The following is a 19,447-nucleotide window of genomic DNA, read 5'->3' as shown; positions in this document are numbered from 1 at the left end:
AAATTGCATTTGCCACCCATTTTATTTAACGAACATATTTTGAAACAAGAAATTGACTTGATTTTATCCATCGGAAATTGACTGGATGGTGAAAAGTCATCATTTTTGATCCAGGTGGTTGGAGAGGAGGTTGAAAAATAGGACTTGGCGACATCCAACAGCTGAGACGGAAATTGCTTTGAGATACAAACAAACATTTTTTGGAAAACGTTCACTGTTGCCCCGTTTACAGTAAGACAGGAACATCTATTATGTGTTGATTTCACATCGACCATCAAAACCTGTAATGCATTACATTTACAACACACCATTACACAATGTAACCAATGACATTTAGCATTAATAGTGTGTTGTAATGCATTATATACCTATTTAAGGTAATAAAATATTAAAATCTTATATATAACTGTATATTCGGAAACAAATAGTTTAATTGTAGTACCACTATACTACCTTTCTCCTCCTGTTTACATACTAAGTCAAAGCCTCTCTATCTCTTTCTCTCAGACACTTTATTTACACTTCAGACACATCCTTTTTTCCAAGTCCGCCTCTCTTTTTTTCCCCTTGAATTTTTTTCTCTTTTTCCTGTCTTTTATGTCTCTCAACTCATCCCAGACAGTGCATCAGTCCATGCTTCCAATTGCATTTTATTCTCTGTTTGTGTGGCTGAATGGAGCCGAGACTCTGATACAGAGATCAACAGCAGTTGTTTAATCCCCTCTTCTCCTCTTCCTCCTCCTCTTCCTCTCCACTGCCTTGTAATTATGAGGGAGAGGGTGAGAATGCGGCCCCCTGCAGTGCTGCCATACGCGCTCCTCTCTGTACACCTGACCAGAGCTGGTGACACAAGCCCACAACCACGGAGAGTGAGTGAGCGAGCGAGAGAAAGAGAGAGAGAGAGAGAGAGGGGGGAACAGGATGAGGGACGTGCTACAGCTGTCTCTGTGACAGACTCGGCGTCTGCTGCTGTTGCTGCTGCTGCTGCCGATTGCTCTACAAACTGCCTCTGTGTCCGTCCTGTCCAGATACAAACTCGTTCATGTCGTTTTGCCTGGTCGACTTTTTTGACATGGAGTCGCCCACCAAAGAGATTGAGGATTTCGAGAACAACTCTCTGAAGTACCTACAAGCGGATCAGATTGAGAAGATCTGGCTCAGACTGCGAGGACTGTGAGTAGAGTTTCATACTTTCTGTCTATGTGCATGAGAGAGCACCATAAAAAAATAACACAATATTATTAGTAATGTTTTATAAGAATATCAAGTATAAAAAGTACAAGAAAATCACATTTTGAAACATCACAAAATATTAAAAATAACCTGAAATTAATATGATACATTACAAAGAGGAAAGGATTTGAATATTAAATATGATCAATGTCATTAATAGAAATTGCTAATAAATTAAGAATTAATCAAAAGTGTTATTGTGAGAAATATTTGTTAAAAATTTAACTTATTTATTTTCACACATTCAATACATTTAATTAAGAATATAATGCACTGCAAAGTGTAAAACTATAATGATATAATAATTTATTACATTTTACAAAATATAATGATAATATTTCATAGCAATATAAAGTATAAAAGTATCATTTTAACAAAAATTAATCATGATAAAATGAGTCGTGATAAAAGTAGTAAAGAGCAAAGATCTTACATTACAAAAAGCTTTAAAATAAGTTGTAAATATGATTATTTAATTAAAAAATAAAATTAAGCCAAAAAATTATGAATTAAGTAATTATACAGTGCAAAGAGTAAAATAATAAAATGCATAGAAATGGCGTAGAGTTAAACTTACTTATAAAGTACATTTCATGTTTTTTTGGGAGGGGGAGATTTGCAGTTGATGGCTTTCTAATGTGTTGCTGACATATTTGTGAAAGTGAGATGCGGGTCAGGGTTAACGGGTCACTTTCAGTACAAACATCCTCTTCATGTGTGGCTCGGTTCCCAGACGCAAAAGCAACCTCATCTTCCTTCAAAAGTGTTTCCAGTTGATCGCTATTTAGAATGCATTTGTTTGAAAACCAGGCTGCCAACGGATCCAGCATATTAAAACAAAATATTTGCAAAGTGCAAGTATTTGCGGAAGAAATTACAAAAGGGAAATGTAATGTTTGAACTCGTCACTGAAGCTAGATCAAGAAAATAAATGCACCAAAATAGACTCAACTGAAAAATCTGAAAATTGCATGACTTTTTTTCTTTGAAGACACAAGAGTTTTATTAAAATTAATTCTTGTCCTGTGGTGCAGAGGCAAAGTTCATGAGTATAATGTTGCAGAAAATCATGCCTGTGGATGACTTTATTAGTTGCATGTGTGACTTATTTCCTATCGCCGTCTCATTTATTGCCAGTTAATGAAAGGAATGGCTTCTTCTGAATTTATGTGGACAGTAATGACCGTGTATGTTATCACAAGGGGATTTTATAGTTTGCCGTTGCAGGGATTGATCTAATCCTGCACTGTGTCATCCCACATTAGGCCGCTGAATGCTAATCCCTGTTATAAATGGCAAAATATCTTCCAGGTTTGGTTTTAGATTTATGACAGCTGCATTGTCCGTGATGGAGGAGTCGCCGTCAGCCTGGGGTCCCTGAACCCAGGTGGAGAAGTCAGACAGCTGTTATTTGTCCTGAAACAAGGGCCATCAACATTGTCATAACGCCACCAGTCAGGTCAAGATTGAACCGAAGTCATCCTGTTTCCAGCTTTATTTCCCTTTAAGGCCCATTTTATTGAGCTTCTTAAGAATTTAATCATACACTTGGCAGCTCCAAGTGAAATGAGATGCGTGTAGACACCACTGGACACAGAAAAAAATGCACATATATGAAAGTTTAAGGCTGCAATAAAGGCAGGCGTTTTCTTCGAGGTAGATAGAAAGAGAGGAAGATGTTTTGATGATGAAGTCGACAGGAAGTTAAGGTTAAAGGTCGCTGATCATGTAAATAGCAGCGACTGTGTGTTAGTCGCTCTAGGCTCTTCTGAAGGTGATGTCATCAATATCAAACTTGACCAATCAGAACGTCTGTCTTCATATGGCTTGACAGCAGCTGCAGTTGAGATGTTTTACTGAACGCTGATTTAAAAGAAGAGGCATTTCCTCTCTACGTGCGAAACAGAGCGAGCATTCATGCACTAACTGGATTTAGATGACCAAATGTTCAGATGTCCATCATAAGAGGGTCATTGTTTTCCTTTTTTGCACAAATGTTCATGTGTGCCTTGATTCGAGCATTTGAATCAATTATTTTAACTCTATATAGCTGCTATATTTGACTTTTTTTTTTTAAAGATTGTTAACTATTATTGCCTGTATATCAAATGGCTAGTGGTCATACTTTTCAATCCAGTTAACATTTTTCAGGGTACGTTTATTACAAAAAATAAAACCATATATAAACACATTGATTAAAGATATGGCAAAAAAAAAAAAAAATGTTAATGAAAAAAAGTTAGTTCACTTGATATTTTATAGAAAGTTGGACAAAATTTCAAAATGGAAATGAAATTTACGCTGAAGATTGCTGTTTACGTTCTTAAAATGTGAAATGCAAGCAATTAAAAGTTGTATTTAAAATGTTAATCAATATATTTTTTACATTCAGAGTTAAAAAGTGAGACAGTTATGACACTCAAAACAATTAATGAAATGAATGTAACACAAAAACATTAAAAAAGTTAAATGAATCAGTTATAATAAAATAACAGCATATATATATATATATATATATATATATATATATATATATATATATATATATATATATATATATATATATATATATATATATATATATATATATATATATATAAATGCCTGAATATAAATGCATAAAATGCACAAAAAAAAATTATTTTAAGGTAGAATTCATGTTTGAGTATTTGGACTTTTGATTCAAAAACTTGTTGTTGAAATATATGTGACAACTAGCCCCAGTGGCCTATGCCATATGCATTTATCCATTATATCCATATTTTTTTTTGTTTCAGGCGAAAATATAAGAAGACGTCACAGAGGTAAGATATTCACTCAGACAACAGATATCATCTTCTCAACATGAAAAATGAGCTGGGAAAATGAGCAAATAAAACTGTTTGCAAACAATTTGCATAAACTGAGTTTTTTTATTTCTGCTGGAAATCGGTTGTAATCAGAGACCATATCTATTGTATGTAGGTATGGTCACAGTTTTCTGGTGTGGTTTGGTTTGTGCTAAAAACAGAGTCTGAAAGCAGAAGAGGGTTGTGACATTGTGTTTAATTACTGGTTGTCAGTAGGAAATAAACAGCAGTTTTCTTTCATTATCACAAGTGAATGGAGCACTGCATTAGCATATGAGAACACTTACAAAACTGTGCTTTGATACCATGATGGTGAAGTGAAGGTTTTAGATAATAATAATACCGTAATAAATAGTACATTTTATATATGGTACTGAATGACTACAATTTAGTTTTTTTAAATTAGTCTTCTCACCAAGGCTGCATTTATTTGATCAAGAACACAAAATTGTCAAATATTACAATCATTTAATATAACAGTTTTCTATTTGAATATAGTTTGGAATGTAATTTATTCCTTTAATACAAAACTGAATTTTCAATAGCATTATTCCAGTTTCCTTCAGAAATCATTCTAATATGCTGATTTGCTGCTCAGACATTTCTTTTAAAAAATGTGTTCCGTTTAATATTTTTGTGAAAACTGTGATGCATTTTAATGGACATTTAGTATCAACATATGCATTGAAGTATCACATATAAATACTGCAGTTCATATATTTTAATCATCCAGTTCCATAGTATGTTTCAAATTACCGTTTCATTAGCATTTGATACCTTCACTATACCATGGTACTTTTTTTGTAAGGGAATATGATTGTGATATTTTTTTTATCTCTATATGTCTCAGATACAGTATATCAGTCTAGCTGTTTATGTATTTGAAGGTATTTAAAAGACACACTCAAACACAACCCAAATAGAACAGCTACAGACGTCCTCTGACATCAACCAGAGACTAAACAAAAAAAGCATTAACCGGTCAGTAATGACTAGGATCTTGAGAGACACACACAGAGAGAGAGAGAGAGACATAAACAGCCAGCAGCTGATGCCTGTCCTTCCCTTCTCACTGTTTCGTGTGTGCGTGTGTGTGTGTGTGTGTGTGTGTGTGTGTGTGCATGACAATGTCTGTGTTTGTCAGGCTTTGATGGTATGCCAGGGCAGTGTTGGAGATGTCAATGACTGTGTGCAGAGCTGGAGGGAAGTGTGTGTGTGTTTGTGTGTTTTTGAATTGGGCTTGAGGGAGATACAGTATGCTTTAAGAGCCCATCAAGGTGAAAGGTCACGGGCTGTTCAGACATCAGATCATATATATCACTGACATTTTTATCTGTCTTGATAATGGTTTTTGTTTCACCAAACCCAGTTCGGGAATTTATTTTGGGCCCAGTCTCAAGCTTAGACAGCACATCCTATATTTTATTTCTGATGAACTCCTAAATGGCACACAATGACAAAACAAAATCAGTTTGGTCACTTTACATGTCAACAATCTCTTTCTATATTAGTGGGCAATCGTTGGTTTTCAAACGCTCCAGTGTAAGCTACACATTATAGTCAAAAGTTTGGCTATGCATAGCTATTTTTTGTGCTCAGAAGACTTCGTGAGAATGTTTGATAAGAATCAGCTTAAATCAGCATTGTCCTTATTTTTATCTTATGTGTATATAGAATTGGGAAGAGTGACGTTTTCTCAGGCGAAATACAGCGCTGGTGGGGCTGTTTGTGGCAGCTGTTTAATTTGAAGTAATTATCACCATGACTTCATTCCTTCACAGGATTTATGTCTCTTGATGATTAAGTCGTGAGAGATTCTTGCGTGTTCAAATAAATCTCTCGTTCACACCGCTGTGCAGTGAAGCAACAGGTTTTTCCAGTTTTTTTTTTATTATTATTTTCTGAAGAACTCAAAAGGAATTCCAAGTCTTTTTCACGCAACAAAAGTGGATGTATTGCTAAGATCCAAAAATAACCTTATAACACCATCAAATTATTTTGTACATCAAAATCTTGAGTTTAAATCTCATTGCACACTAAGTCTGAAAATGTGGATGCATTTTTTTCTTTCTTCTTGTATTGGTCATCCTTTCCTATCAACATGCTTGTTACGGATGCGAAAATTCAGAAAATTGAACCCAATCCGAACTTTTTAATGACGGAGGCAGTGTGTAAACATGATTGACACAACATAAGTTTGTACTTATTTTTTAACATGAAAAAATATCTGTTGAGAATTTCAGACTCCTGGTGCTATGACCTTAAGACCCAAGAACCAATGACTATTTACAAAAAAATACAAATAATAAGGTGTGGTAGCAGCTTGAAGTTTGGATAAATGGTAGCAAAATGTTAATTATGTCCAATAGATGTATGCAGAAAATATCTTTCATTGACTATATACCAAACCAGCATTGTTTGGCAACCTCACTTTGGAATTGTTATTGTATTGAGGGCAACAAAAGTTGAATAAAGTGTGTCATGTTGTTGTATGTAAGCATGTGTGATGTATTTTATAGCTCCAAGAGAAACCACAGTCTAGGTCAAATTCAGTTGGGTCACGCACAGGTTTTGTGTTTTTATTTTTATTTCATTTTTTACCATTTGCCAAATGGTCTGCAAGGCACTATCAGTGACTCACACAATGTGGTTTGAGTTGGTTAGGGCATTATTTGGCATGCCATACAGCTCGTAACTAAATGTGATGGGCACATGTGATATGATAGACTTCAACATTTCTAAGATGTTCCTATCAAAAGACAAGCTGTTGATGAAGACCATCTTGATTAGTCCAATGTGCCAATTAATTGTTATAATTATTATTAGCTGCAAGTCTTGGCCAGGACGAAAGTGATTTTTAATCTTCTTTGACTCAAGAAGGTATTTATAGGGGCAAATGTTTGGCAATACATTTGTACTGCCACTGGCATTTAGTCCAGTGTTTGCATTTTGATCCAAACTGATACCCGAGCCACTGAATCCAGGGAGTGTATAACGGCCATCATTGTGGCCTTTTCTGATGATCTAATTAAGACTGGCTTCCCAGTCAGAGGCAGCACAGCTATTACAGGCTCCTGCAGCCCGATGGCACTTCAATCTGTTTCTCACACATGGCATAATGAACACTGGGTCATTCAAACTCACCAGAGCCCTGCGCAGATGGGGTTTGTTTACATGTTATCGTGAGGTTCTCTTTTCTTTTTGACTTCTTGTGGTGTGGAAACTAGCTTTGATGTGGTCTGAACCCAACAGTCTGTCTGCGTTCGACTTTCTTCTCCTCACAGCGTCGTGTCATTCTGATAGACTACATGTGAAGCCGATTAGCTTTTCCAAGTTGGAATGAAGCAGAGATAAATATTTAGAAACCACCGACAGATGAAAATTCTCTTTCGCATTGGAGTGGTTCGACTTTTTACACAAAAACATCTCAAACGATTGAGTCCGTCAGTGATCCAGAGCTGCGTTTTGGCATTTGTGAGTTTCTTGCACATTCGGCTCTCGGGGTGTTGTCTCGTCATGCCTCTGCTGACTGATTTCAGCTTGTTAATTGATCGCTTCACAGCCATTGAATCACAGCCCCCTCACCTGATAATTTACAAGATAATTACTCCAGTCAAAAAGTGACATATTTAACAAGCGATTTCACCTTACAACACCAATGCCCTCCCCGGGGAGCTGCCGTCGCTGGTGTGTTTTGTCAATTGAATACAAAACAGGGAGACAAAATGGATGCCATTGTCATCCTTTAGTCTATCTTTACGCACTTCCCGCATAGACCTCGAGTGAGCTTTCCTGATCGTATTATTCCATTCTCCTGAAGAGTCCCGTGCCCACAGGGGTTTGCGGGGATTAAATGTGCTGCTCTGTTGAAGAGTGCAGTGCCGATTGCACGTATGCTTCGCTCTGATCTGTCCTTCAATTTGCCGGCAGTGAGATGGAGAGCAGAAATGAGTCTGGGTTTATCTCCCAGAGCAGGGAGCAATCTCTTCCGGCCACACGACGACCCCTCATTCCCTGCTGCTCCCACACAATAATGGGATACAGGTGCTGACTAGCATTCATTTGTGATGAATTCCATGCACATCATAATAAACCGCCCTGCCGACAATAAAAATAGGTAATTTGGAGGCTCAGACGGCTTGAATTATGATCTGCAAGATGATATAAAAGTATCGGGAAAGATCTTTTTTTTTTAAGGAATTAATTAAAAGCATTTCCAGACATAATTTAAAGCTAAGTGTGTAATTTTTGCACCACTTGTGTGAACTATTGCATTTTATTTACGTATTTTTAACAGGTTTCCTAAGCACTTCCCTGTCTCTAATTGGTCAGGCAAACAGATAGTCCCGTCGCCTAAACTCCTGCAATTGGTTGAGCCCATAAGTTGCCCATAAGTTGTTAAAAAATATATTATTATTATATCGGTTTTTTTTTTATTAGTAACAAAATATAAGCTGTCATTATTTTCCTGATCCAGTCAATTCCTGATATATAAAATGAGGTCCCATTTACTTTATTTTCAAGTAAAATAGGTTTCAAATTTACTGATTAGGATACTGAAATGCTCAGCCCATCTGATCAGTGCACACTACATCCAATTTCAATTAAATTCCTATTTAACACTTTATTATTACTATTGAATTGTCACATCAAATCCACTGGCCTTAAAGTGGGGTCACATTTTTGAAATTCAGGCAAAATATTGCAGGTGGAATTGGTCCATTTTCCATTGTCAGTTTCCATTGTCCGTCAATGTATGGTGCCCTGCTCACAAAAGTCACTTTCAAACCAACCAGTTTCTGTTGCTAATTGCGTGAGTTTGCGTTAAGTTCGCACAACTTAGGCAAGTTTCTGAGGGCACAAATCATTCATTTCCCTTTTTATCATTTTTTTGCGATTTATGAAGGGCTGCTCGTAAAAGTAACTTTCAGACCACACGGTTTTTTGTTGCTAATCACAGCGAATTTGTGACCAACTTCAACACAAGCATAATCTGTTTGGGAAACTTTTTCACCCTCACGCAAAAAAAACTCCCAATCGCACAGATTCCTATCAAAATGAATAGAATTTGCCCACTTAATTGTGCAGACCAACAGTAGATATGACTTTACTCTCCACGCTATGTTTCCATCCTCCAGCTTGGTTTCTTTTGTAACTTTATCTGGCTCAGCCAATGTTAGTTTAAATAGCCAAATGCCAACAAGATGGGCTGTGTAAATGGTCACAGAAAAAGTTTTTTGTATTGTACAGTTCAGAATGTCGTGCTACAAACAGCATTAATCTTGCCATGACTTAGTAATGTCGGACTTCTTCTTGGTTTCTGCTAGAGCTAGTTTGGATGACTTGCAGAAAAATAGCTTGCGTGGATGGAGACGGTATAACTGTGATGGAAAGTCGTGACCTTGGAACTTCAGTTGTGTTTATTAATCTGATTTATAGATGGGTTCGAAATAATGGCACAAAGAAAATCAGCAGTTTGCACCCCAGGCAAGCTAAAACCCAGAAGCCTCTCCGCAACATTCGCACACTCTTTAATACACTGCTCCTGGTCATTGCTATCGCATGAGGGATATACAGTACCGGTGACCTCTGACCTCACTCTTCATTCCCATGCAGATATCTGTAAGGCATACTGATTAAATGACTGAGTCTCCAACTGCAAAAATACTGTTGAGGGATAAACACTCTTTTCTCCTGGAGCAGATCTGGCTTTGGCCTAAGCTCACACAGCTCTTCAGCTGCACAAAATCAGCACAGCTGTGATGACTTTGGCCGCAGATGACCTATCGTGCACGATGGGGCCCCTCCAGGGCTTGGGTCGTGGGAGCAGAATGAGGCCGATGTTCAAACCATTATTTACAATCAGCTTGCATATTGCATATGCATATTCTCTCCAGAATTATATTTATTTCATATTTAGTTGAAATGTGTCCTTTTTAGTGTCACCGAACAGAACTGCAAAAATAATGACTCATTTCCTCTATGGGGAATTATGAGGCCAGGGACTCATCGCACTCTATTTTAGAACCATTTTACTTAAATTTTTCGCAGGCCTTGAGAATATCTGTCTATCTGTCACGGGAGAACGGCATCTTTATTATCAGTCTCTGGCAGAGACCTTTAGTTGGAAATGCCACTCAGGCATGAGGAGATCTGAGGTTTTTAACTCTGATGTTAGGAGAGCTTTTCTCTAAAGCTGATATTCTGTGTGCCGGATGATGAGACGCAAAACACTGTGGATTTGTTAGGCTTTGCAGCTGCAGACTATGAATACGCAGGTATGAGGTATATTCTCAATCCTTTCTGTTTTATATGTAATCCCTTAGATGAGCAAACATTTTTATTAGTGGTGCTTCCTGAAGGAGTCAATCTATGTCGGGGTTATAAAACCACAAACGTTATTCCTGAGATTATCATGTGGCTTATTGAGGAAATTTGCGATATTTATATTTACAGTGTTAAGACATAGATTTGTTTAAGGTGGATAGAAAAAAAAATAGATTTGGATTTTGCAAATTCCTTTGCAGTAAATATTTCTAAACATCCAATAAAACATTTGTTTTAGATTAACAAAATGAATGTTTTATTTTACAGCATTTTTTTTTTTTTGATTAAATAAGTAAATCAAATTTTGCTGTGTTGCATTTAAGCAAATTGATGTTTTAACTCAAAAATTTAAATTTGTTTGATTTTTCTGCAGTGTGGCAAAGCCATTTATACAGAAAGAGTAAAAATCTAATTTAAATAATGATTCTTCGCTCCCTGTCACTCATTCCCCACCCTGAGGAAAGTAATATTTATTAATAATCAGGCGATACAGAGGGATGTTTATCTGGCATGCAGATGCTTTCAACCTGTTAAGCTGTGGTGAAATGTCATGTTGTGTGGGCATTAGTGAATAAATCTCCCCCTTCCACCATCCGACAATTTTCATCCCGTGTTTTTGTGTTTTCCGTACCACTTAATCTGCAAAGAAAAATATCATCTTGCTGACTAAATAGGCTGTAGTTGCTTGTGAAGGTTAGCAGAGTGCTGCTGTACCTGCTTTTCTAGTTTATCATAATTTTACCGGGCTCTCCATTTTTCCTTGGGATCCTGCTGATTTGTATTGACTGTCTGTTAGGATGAACTCGTTCGTGGCTGCCGCTTTCAACTTCATTTTGGGAAAGAGAAGGGATGGAAGGGTTTATGTTTTTACTGAAACTCATTTCAGCATAATTTAAACCATTCGTTGTGTTCTGCCAGCCTTGGGAATGTTTCAGATGATCAGTGCCAGGTTTGACTTGGCTCTTGGAAATCAGACAATACAACTGCTTTAAATCGAAACTGGGTACTGCCATCGGGCTAAAGTGAGAAATGGGTTGATGGAGAAATAGACAACGATTGATTCTGTTATTAAGGTACTATCAGTGAATCTGCATTCAGTGCTGAGACTCATTTTAATATTCAGAAATCTACAATTGAGCCCTGATGGCCTCAGTGTGAAATAAAGTAAGATGTCTGTTTACGTGGGAATAGCTGGCAAAGTGGCATACTGTGAAACTGAGTTTACAGCATAGAAAATGTCCAATCAGTGGCATAATGGCCTATCAAAATCATAATTGCAGCTATACAAAGCTCTTGACCTTAAACCCAGACATTTATCGGCTTTTATACCAGGGGAGGAGTTAAGCGAGGATCTGTGCTGCCTTTAATTGAGCCTTTGCTAAGTCTGTCTTAAAATGTTACTGACCGTTCCTTCCTTAGAAACTGTTACCATATTATCAGACCATCTTTTACTCTTTTTCTGATGTAAGTCTTTTGAAGCCCTATGTTGCAGACACTGTTGAAACATTAGGAACCGTTTTAGCAGTTAACATTGATATATTAGCCTTTCCTAAGCCCCGCCTTTAAAATGTTACTGACCAGCCCTTCCTTAAAGGGATAGGTCATCCAAAAAGTTGTATTACCCCATGATATACTCTCATGATTTATGATGCACTTTATTTTGCTTCAGAAACACAATTTCCATTCACTGCCAATATAAAACTTGAAAGAGCCAGGACATTTTTAATATAAGTCAGATTGTATTCATCTGAAAGAAGAAAAGGATGGCTTAAGGATGAGTAGATGATAGGGTAATTAAATTTTTTGGTAAACTATCCCTTTTACCGTCTGTTGCCATCCATCATGTTGCCAGACCAACTTCTACAGTTTTTTTCTGAAATAAATTCGGGACAGTCCTATTTGTTTAAATGTTTCAAACATTGTGGAAGCATTAGGAACCGTTTTGTCGGTTTATATTGTTGCGCTGAGTCACTTTCCCAAGCCCTGTTTAAAAAAAGTCTGACAACCTTGACAACTGTCCATCATACAGACTAGCTTTTGCTCTTTCTACTGTAAGTCTAAAATTGTGGAAACATTAGAAACTGTTCTGTCCATAATTGGTTTCAAATAAGGTGTTTTTTTTTTTCTTTCTTGTGAAATTTGTTGTAAAGCTTCTCTAAGTATATTAAACAAAGTGGGGGGATCTTAACAAAGGGTCAGTTGTGCACTTCTGGATTTCTGTTATATATTATGTCTTATCCTGTCATGTGACTGAATCAGATCAGACCGGGCATTGATTCTGTCCCCCGTGAGCCATTCTGGAGGTCTGGACCTTTCTGAAAGACTCCAGATGGACCTGGCAAATGCTGTGTCAACACTTTGGCCTTCAACCTCTCGTTGCCTTCGCACCAGAGCACCAGCCACTGAGACAATTAGTGACCTGGACAGAACAGACACAACAGAGTCAACTGTTTCTGTCTGCCCAGCTGCTCAACAGACAACAGCGGCTGTATTTAGAGTTTCCCCATCCTGGCCAATTCCACACCAGCCTCTCTGGTCTTAATTAGTGATGACGGGCAGTAAATGGTGTGTTGTTATGGCCATTAAACTTTTCACCCACTGTTAGCATCATTGGTTACACTGCCCATGATCCACCGCTGCTTCTGTCTCCACGGTTACAGAGGAACAGGGCTCTTCCTCCCAGACTGGACACATTCTCTGGAACTTCTGCCAAGAGCTCATCACAGTCCAGCAGTGCCAGGACTTGTGCTCCGAGCAGGAACTGAGTGACTGTAGACATGGAGCCAGAGTCCTTAAAGGCAAGTCAGTCCACTTGGTGGCAATTTTGGCAGTTGCTGCATCCCCATATCGATAAATCAAAAGGGATAGAAATAAAATCAGTGTTGGCATAATACTCTTATATTAATAATATGTCAAATCACCAGTCAAATCTGACAGTGGACTATTATTGTTATTATTACAAATTTTAATGAAATTAAAATAAGAAAATGTATATGGACAATGTATTTTTAATTATCATAATATTACATAAATATGAATAATTATAAAAATTATAATGTATGGTGTTTTTATTATTGTTATTATTTTTACTGATAAAATGCTTGGACACACTGGATAAAAGCATCAATTTAATGCATGATTTTTATGATTTTTATTGTATTTTGATTAACTGACAAATTGTGTCAGAAATGAAATGCATTTATTTATTAGAATTACATAAAAATTTAAAATAACTGATTTCTATTTAAATATATTTTAAAATTTAATTATTCCTGTGATTATTATTATCAATGTTAAAAACAAGTTGTGCTATTAGTATTTTGTAGAAATTATGATACGTTTTTTTTCCAGTATTTTTTACTAAATATAGAAAATTCAAACAAAAAGCAATTATTTGAAATATAAATCTTTCGTAACATTATACATTTTATCAATCTAATGCATCTTTTCTGTATAAAATATAAAATATTTCTGTATAAATAAAATGATCGATTTCTTTCAAGGAAAATATTTTTGACCTGACTTTTGAATGCTATAGTGTTTTTTTCAGCTCTTTCGTTCTCATTCGTTGCAAAGAAATGTAATTTCTTTTTATTTCTCTCCTTGCAATTGTCTGATGCTCTGGTTTACTCTCAGATGTGGAAAAATCATTAAAGCTGTGTTTTATCTCCTCTAGTGCTTCAAATCTTCAACCTCAGATTACCTGCGGTCATTAATCGTGAATGAGAGCAAACAAGATGAATTTTAATGAATTGCATTGAGTAAATTGGTTTAGCATGTAGACAGAAGCGTTTACTGTGATAACCACCAGTTTTGCTAGGTTTGTGGGGGCTGGGTGTGGGTGATCAGGTCATACAGCAAGGTTATGGATCCATAGTTGTATGGAACCCTGTTTTGTTCTGTTCTACGGCTATATATAACACACTGTACAGTCAAACCCAGGTCGTATTTCAAAGCTGTCTAAGAGACCCTGAGTAGTTAGTTATGTGCAATTAATCAAATCAGCTAAATAATCTAAATTCCCTGTAGAATGTGCAGTGAAGTGTGTATGTGTACTTTTGTGTATCAGTGACCTTCATGTCGTCACCAGAGAGTGAAATGTGAGGGGGGTTCAGGATAAATGGGATTGTAAGGGCTGAGTGACAGTTCAGTGTCGGTTGGATCTTCACCAATTATCAATCTTACGTCTCCACTGAAGTGTTGCTGAACAAAATAGGAGTTGAATATTTAATGAATTCCTCTCTCTCTCTCTTCCCATCCATCTATCTTTTTTTCCATCTGCCCCGTGTCTGTTTAGTTTAGGAAGGCAGTTAAAGTAAGCATGTGACCTGTAACCTGAAGCTTTGACTGACCTTCATACCACAGTAACATTTGTGAGATATTGTGTCCCGCTCAATAAACAAGCTGCCCTTTATTGCAAAGCTGCCAGTGCATTGTGAACGCCTGTGGCAGCATGGATAAATGCTATTTCGTGAAGAACATGATTTTCACCATGCCACAGATGGTCACTTCAAATCAGCCCAAGTTGCCTCTTTTTGTGAGTGCCAGCCCCAAAATCTCTTTCCATCCCACTGTTTTTCACCCACAGCTGTTTGCAGATTTCATCACTCGCATAAATGTGATAAAGGATAACTCAAAGGATTTTGAAAGTTCCTTATTCATACACTATGACACATGCTGATATAGGGCCCTATGATTTCCATGATGTGGAAAACACTGACGGAATCGCGGAGTCCAGTCATAAAAATGGAATTGACAGTTTAACACGGAATGTCATGGAATTTGTCAAATTTTGATTTAATTAATCAAAAGTAGGTAATGACACTTAAAGGTACAGGTTGTAGGACCTGCTGCTAGAGGGCGCACTACCTAAACAATAACAATCGTGTGGTTTGAAGACGCTAAGAAAGAGCGTGGAATGATGGGATTTGTTGTCTTCTACCCAACCGCAATCAAACGGAAAGATAAATCATGGACTTAATGAGGATGAGGTAAAGTTTTTTAAATGTTGTGTTTGATGTCATAATTTTATTGTATTGAATTAGACCCGAGTAATGAAAGGGTTTACAACTAAATACATAGCAAACGCGAGTTCAACGAGTTGCACGAGTAGATTAATGTACATACAAAGTCAATGCAAAGACTCTATCAGACTATGGATCAGACGCGTCCTCGCGCGGGTCTAGAGACGCGATGCCCCGCGTTTGGCGTGTATGTCCCATAATACTAATCTTGTTGATCATTATAAAAGCATAAGTTTTTTGTATAGCAACTCACCTGTCGAGTTAAACACAAGCGAGATCTGCATTTCTTTCTAGTTGACGTTTGTCGCGACGCTCTCTCCATCTAGAAAATGCAACACCGATACTGATCCTCGCTCTTTTTCTCCTCTTGTATCAAACTCTTCTTGGGTCATTTGGTTGGCCCGTACACTTACGTTTACGGGAGCTGTCCTTGTCGACAGAAACAGCGGCAGACGGTATACAGTAATTATGTTCCATAAATAAGTAACACAGTCCACCATAAAACATGAAAGAAGAAGTAAATAAGGAACTGCTTGAAGCAAGCAAGTGGTTTGCTGGACGCTAGACACTACTTCCGCATTTGTCCAAGACACTGTTGTCATGTGGTTTTTTACATCAGTAAAGGCGGTAACAAAAGGTAACTAACTTCATTGACAGGTGACTGCACTTCCCCATGTCCCTGTTTAGAATGGGAATTTTCTCATAATTTAGAAGTACTTGAAAACATTAGAGAGATTGTTAGTAGTCAACTGGACAAAATATTTAACACTAGCCTAGTGGTTTTTTGATATTTTACTGCAAATATCTTACAAATTGTACCTTTAAATCAAATCGCGATATGGAATAGTATCTGTAACTATTAAGCCGCAAAAAGTTGACTTAAATATGGCCCTACTAATTTTCATTAGCAGGCCAAGGAGGTCCACAGCTGGAGAACTGTTAGCATCCCCATTCATTATAGCTGAGTGTTAAATGGACAAATTAAAAGACATATGTATAACTGTTTATTTTATGTTCTAAAATGTAGCTAAATAATACATTAAAAAAGTAAAAATAAATAACTGTTTTATAATTAATAAATAATAACAATATATGTATTATTGTATGTAAAACAAATACATATATACAATAAATCTTTATTCATTTTACAATATATAATGTGAAATAAAAAAATAATAAAAAATACACATTTCCAGATTCGATTTTGATTCATAGGCCCTTGATTTGATTTTGACTTGATTCAGTATTAGTTTAGTTTTGTTTAGATTGAGTAAATTTTTAGATTAAGTTTGAATTATTATTTTGATTAAATTCAATATGATTTGATTTGGTTTTGATTATTTGATTTCACTTGATATTAGTTTGATTCTGATCTGATTAATTTGAGTACATTTACGGATTTTATTTTATTTGATTCATTAAACAATTGCTTTAATTGAATACTTGATTTGATTCGTTTTTTCTCTTGATTCGATTTAATATTTGTTTAATTCATTTGGGTGCATTTTCAGATTCAAATAGATTCTGATTCGCAAGCCCTTGATTTGATTTAATATTTTGATTTAACATCAGTTTGGTTAAATTTTGATTTGAATTCTTCTGATTCATTTGGGTATATTTAAGGAACAGTGCTCATATCATGCTGTAAAACTAATTTTATATATTCTAAAAAATATTAACAAGTCGATATTTAAAAAAAAATACAAATTATATTCTGAATTAAAAAATCAACAACCAAAAGTAACATTTAATTTATTGTGTAAAATTATGAGATTGCTTAGAATTATTATAAAATCTTATACTCTATTTTTGTAAACTCACATGTGACTCCCATGATGTATTACAGATATAGGTTTCTAGTTCAGAGTTTGTGTTTGTTTGTTTAGAATGATTCAGTAGAAGGACTGACTCATAAACCATGTGTTTTACACATTTTATACAGCCTTACTGTTTATGACTGGAGCATGCAGTATTGGAAATATCACAGAAATCTCCATTTGTAACTTCACTAAAATATTTGAATTTACCATTGTAATTAAACAAATGTGAACAGATGAAGTGGTGTGTAGTAGTGCTGAATGGCACTGGACTTTCCCTCTCTGATCCTCTCATTGGTTCACTAATAATCTCTTTCCATGTGGATGTTTTCTGGATTAATCGAGGCAAAACCCATGTCAGCAAGTTAACAATTAGAAGTATTTCACTGCTTCTTATCTCTACTTATCTCGTTTTCTCACAATTTCTCCTCTGTTGATCATTTACTGACATACCCATAATTCTTTGCACACATTTGCAGGTTTGGTATTTAGTGAATCTTGACCATTCATTGTTTTAGAGAATTGAGGCAAAACCCATTTCAGCAAGATAACAATTAGAAATATTTCACTGGTTCTTATCTCATTTTCTCACAAAATCACCTCTGTTGATCATTTACTGACATACCCATAATTCTTTGCGCACGTTTGTAGATTTAGTAATTAGACAATCTTTCTAATCCATCTTCTTTTTAGTTGTTTATAGTCTATAAAGTATATTTAACATGCAGAGCTGACATCCCACTTCCATTTCCAAACCAATGAACAGATTGCAGACCAAAAGCATTCCAGTCTCTTTATCACCTACTTTATATATTCACATCGCCTGCCTAATGCATTAATCTGTTTTAGTGCTTCATAAGAAAAAAAAGTGTTTTAAAAACAGAGTGAAAATAATGTCTGACAGATGGAGTGAATCTGATAAAGTGAATTCTTTAATGATTGCATCGCCCATTGTGTGCATAGTGAGTGTGTGTGTGTGTGTGTGTGTGTGTGTGTGTGTGTGTGTGTGGATATAGTTTCTGCATGTGACTGGAGAAGATTAGGGCAGTCCTGTGATTTGCCGTATTGCGACGCTTTGAGTCAATGCACTGTAAGCCACACATTTCTCTCTAGAGGTTTGAGCCTGACTGTGACTGCTAGTTGTCCTTGTGCAGATTAGAGTTACAAACCAATCCATTACAGACCTGACCACAGAAGTGACTTTTAATAATGGTAACAGTAATTAGTGGTGTTTGCTAAGGCAAGCATTGGTATTATTACTGCTCATACTTTGGCTAAGTCAAACAAAAAAACCCCGAACCTAATTATTAAGAAAAAAAAAAAAGATATTTTGAAGAACATTGGGGGTCTGAATATCCCTTTGACTTTCATTGTATGGAGAAGAAAGTAAATCAGAAGTACAAGTTTGAAACAACGTGAGGGTGTATAAATGATGACAGACTCCTTATTTTTGGGTTGATTGAAATCTGAAATGATTTCTTCTACTTTTCTACAATTTCTATTGTAATTAATTCCTGCCTGGTTGGATGATAAAGCATTCAAAAGAAAAAGTGCAGCCATCGTAGACCATGACATATGAGCATGTTAATATTCCAGGGCAAAAAAAAGTTTGTATTTTGAGCTTTGGTGTCAGTGTAATTTGTAATACTGAAGAAAATGCAATAGACAACGTTTTTTCAATTGTCAGAATGATTGAACACATTTTGAACTCTCCGTCAAAGGTTTTAAAATAGATAATATGTAAAGTTACATGTGGATGATTACATCTAATATGCAGCCTTTGTGATAATACTAGTGTTTCTTATATGGCTCAACATGATATCATCGTGGATGTGCCAGGAATGTGTTGTTTATAATCCTGAATGATTAATCCGGGTACAGTACCTTCAGTTTTCTTTTTTTTTTTTTTTTTGGTCCCTTGTTTACACATTTGTCAGAGTTCAGTTAGTGAAGCTATTGGAGCCACAGACATCATTTCAGTCCTGTATGTGCATGAGTAATTTTGCCAAAATCCAATTAGAGAGCCGTTAAAGGGGATTACGGCGCACTTAGTCCTGCTCTCCCCAGCCTGATTAAAGGGTTTATAGAGCTTTTACAGTGTGGTGCTTTACAGACAGGTTTAAACCCGATGTGCTTGAGAAGATCGGCCTAACATTGGTTTTTCTGCTTCATCCACCACTGTGCTTTGGTTTTGGAA

General features: G+C 36.2%; 1 protein-coding gene across 7 annotated transcripts in view; it reads left to right on the top strand.

Moving 5' to 3' along the window:
• Positions 1-19,447, top strand: part of pde1ca (phosphodiesterase 1C, calmodulin-dependent a) — a 75,274-nt gene that overhangs the window by 22,844 nt on the left and 32,983 nt on the right. The window contains exons 1-2 of one of the 7 annotated variants that reach the window (XM_052596115.1): positions 900-1,173; positions 4,011-4,037. The exons of the other annotated variants lie outside the window; for them this stretch is intronic. Of the exons in view, the coding sequence (XP_052452075.1) occupies positions 1,043-1,173; positions 4,011-4,037 (158 nt within the window). The 5' untranslated portion in view covers positions 900-1,042. Of the gene's footprint in view, positions 1-899; positions 1,174-4,010; positions 4,038-19,447 lie in introns of those variants that run through there. 7 annotated transcript variants of the gene reach the window in all.

This window comes from Carassius gibelio, chromosome B24, assembly GCF_023724105.1.
Source record: "Carassius gibelio isolate Cgi1373 ecotype wild population from Czech Republic chromosome B24, carGib1.2-hapl.c, whole genome shotgun sequence".
NCBI classification, from domain to species: Eukaryota; Metazoa; Chordata; class Actinopteri; order Cypriniformes; family Cyprinidae; genus Carassius; species Carassius gibelio.
The sequence above is the reverse complement of the archived record's forward strand: the minus strand, read 5'-3'. Positions and strand labels throughout refer to the sequence as shown.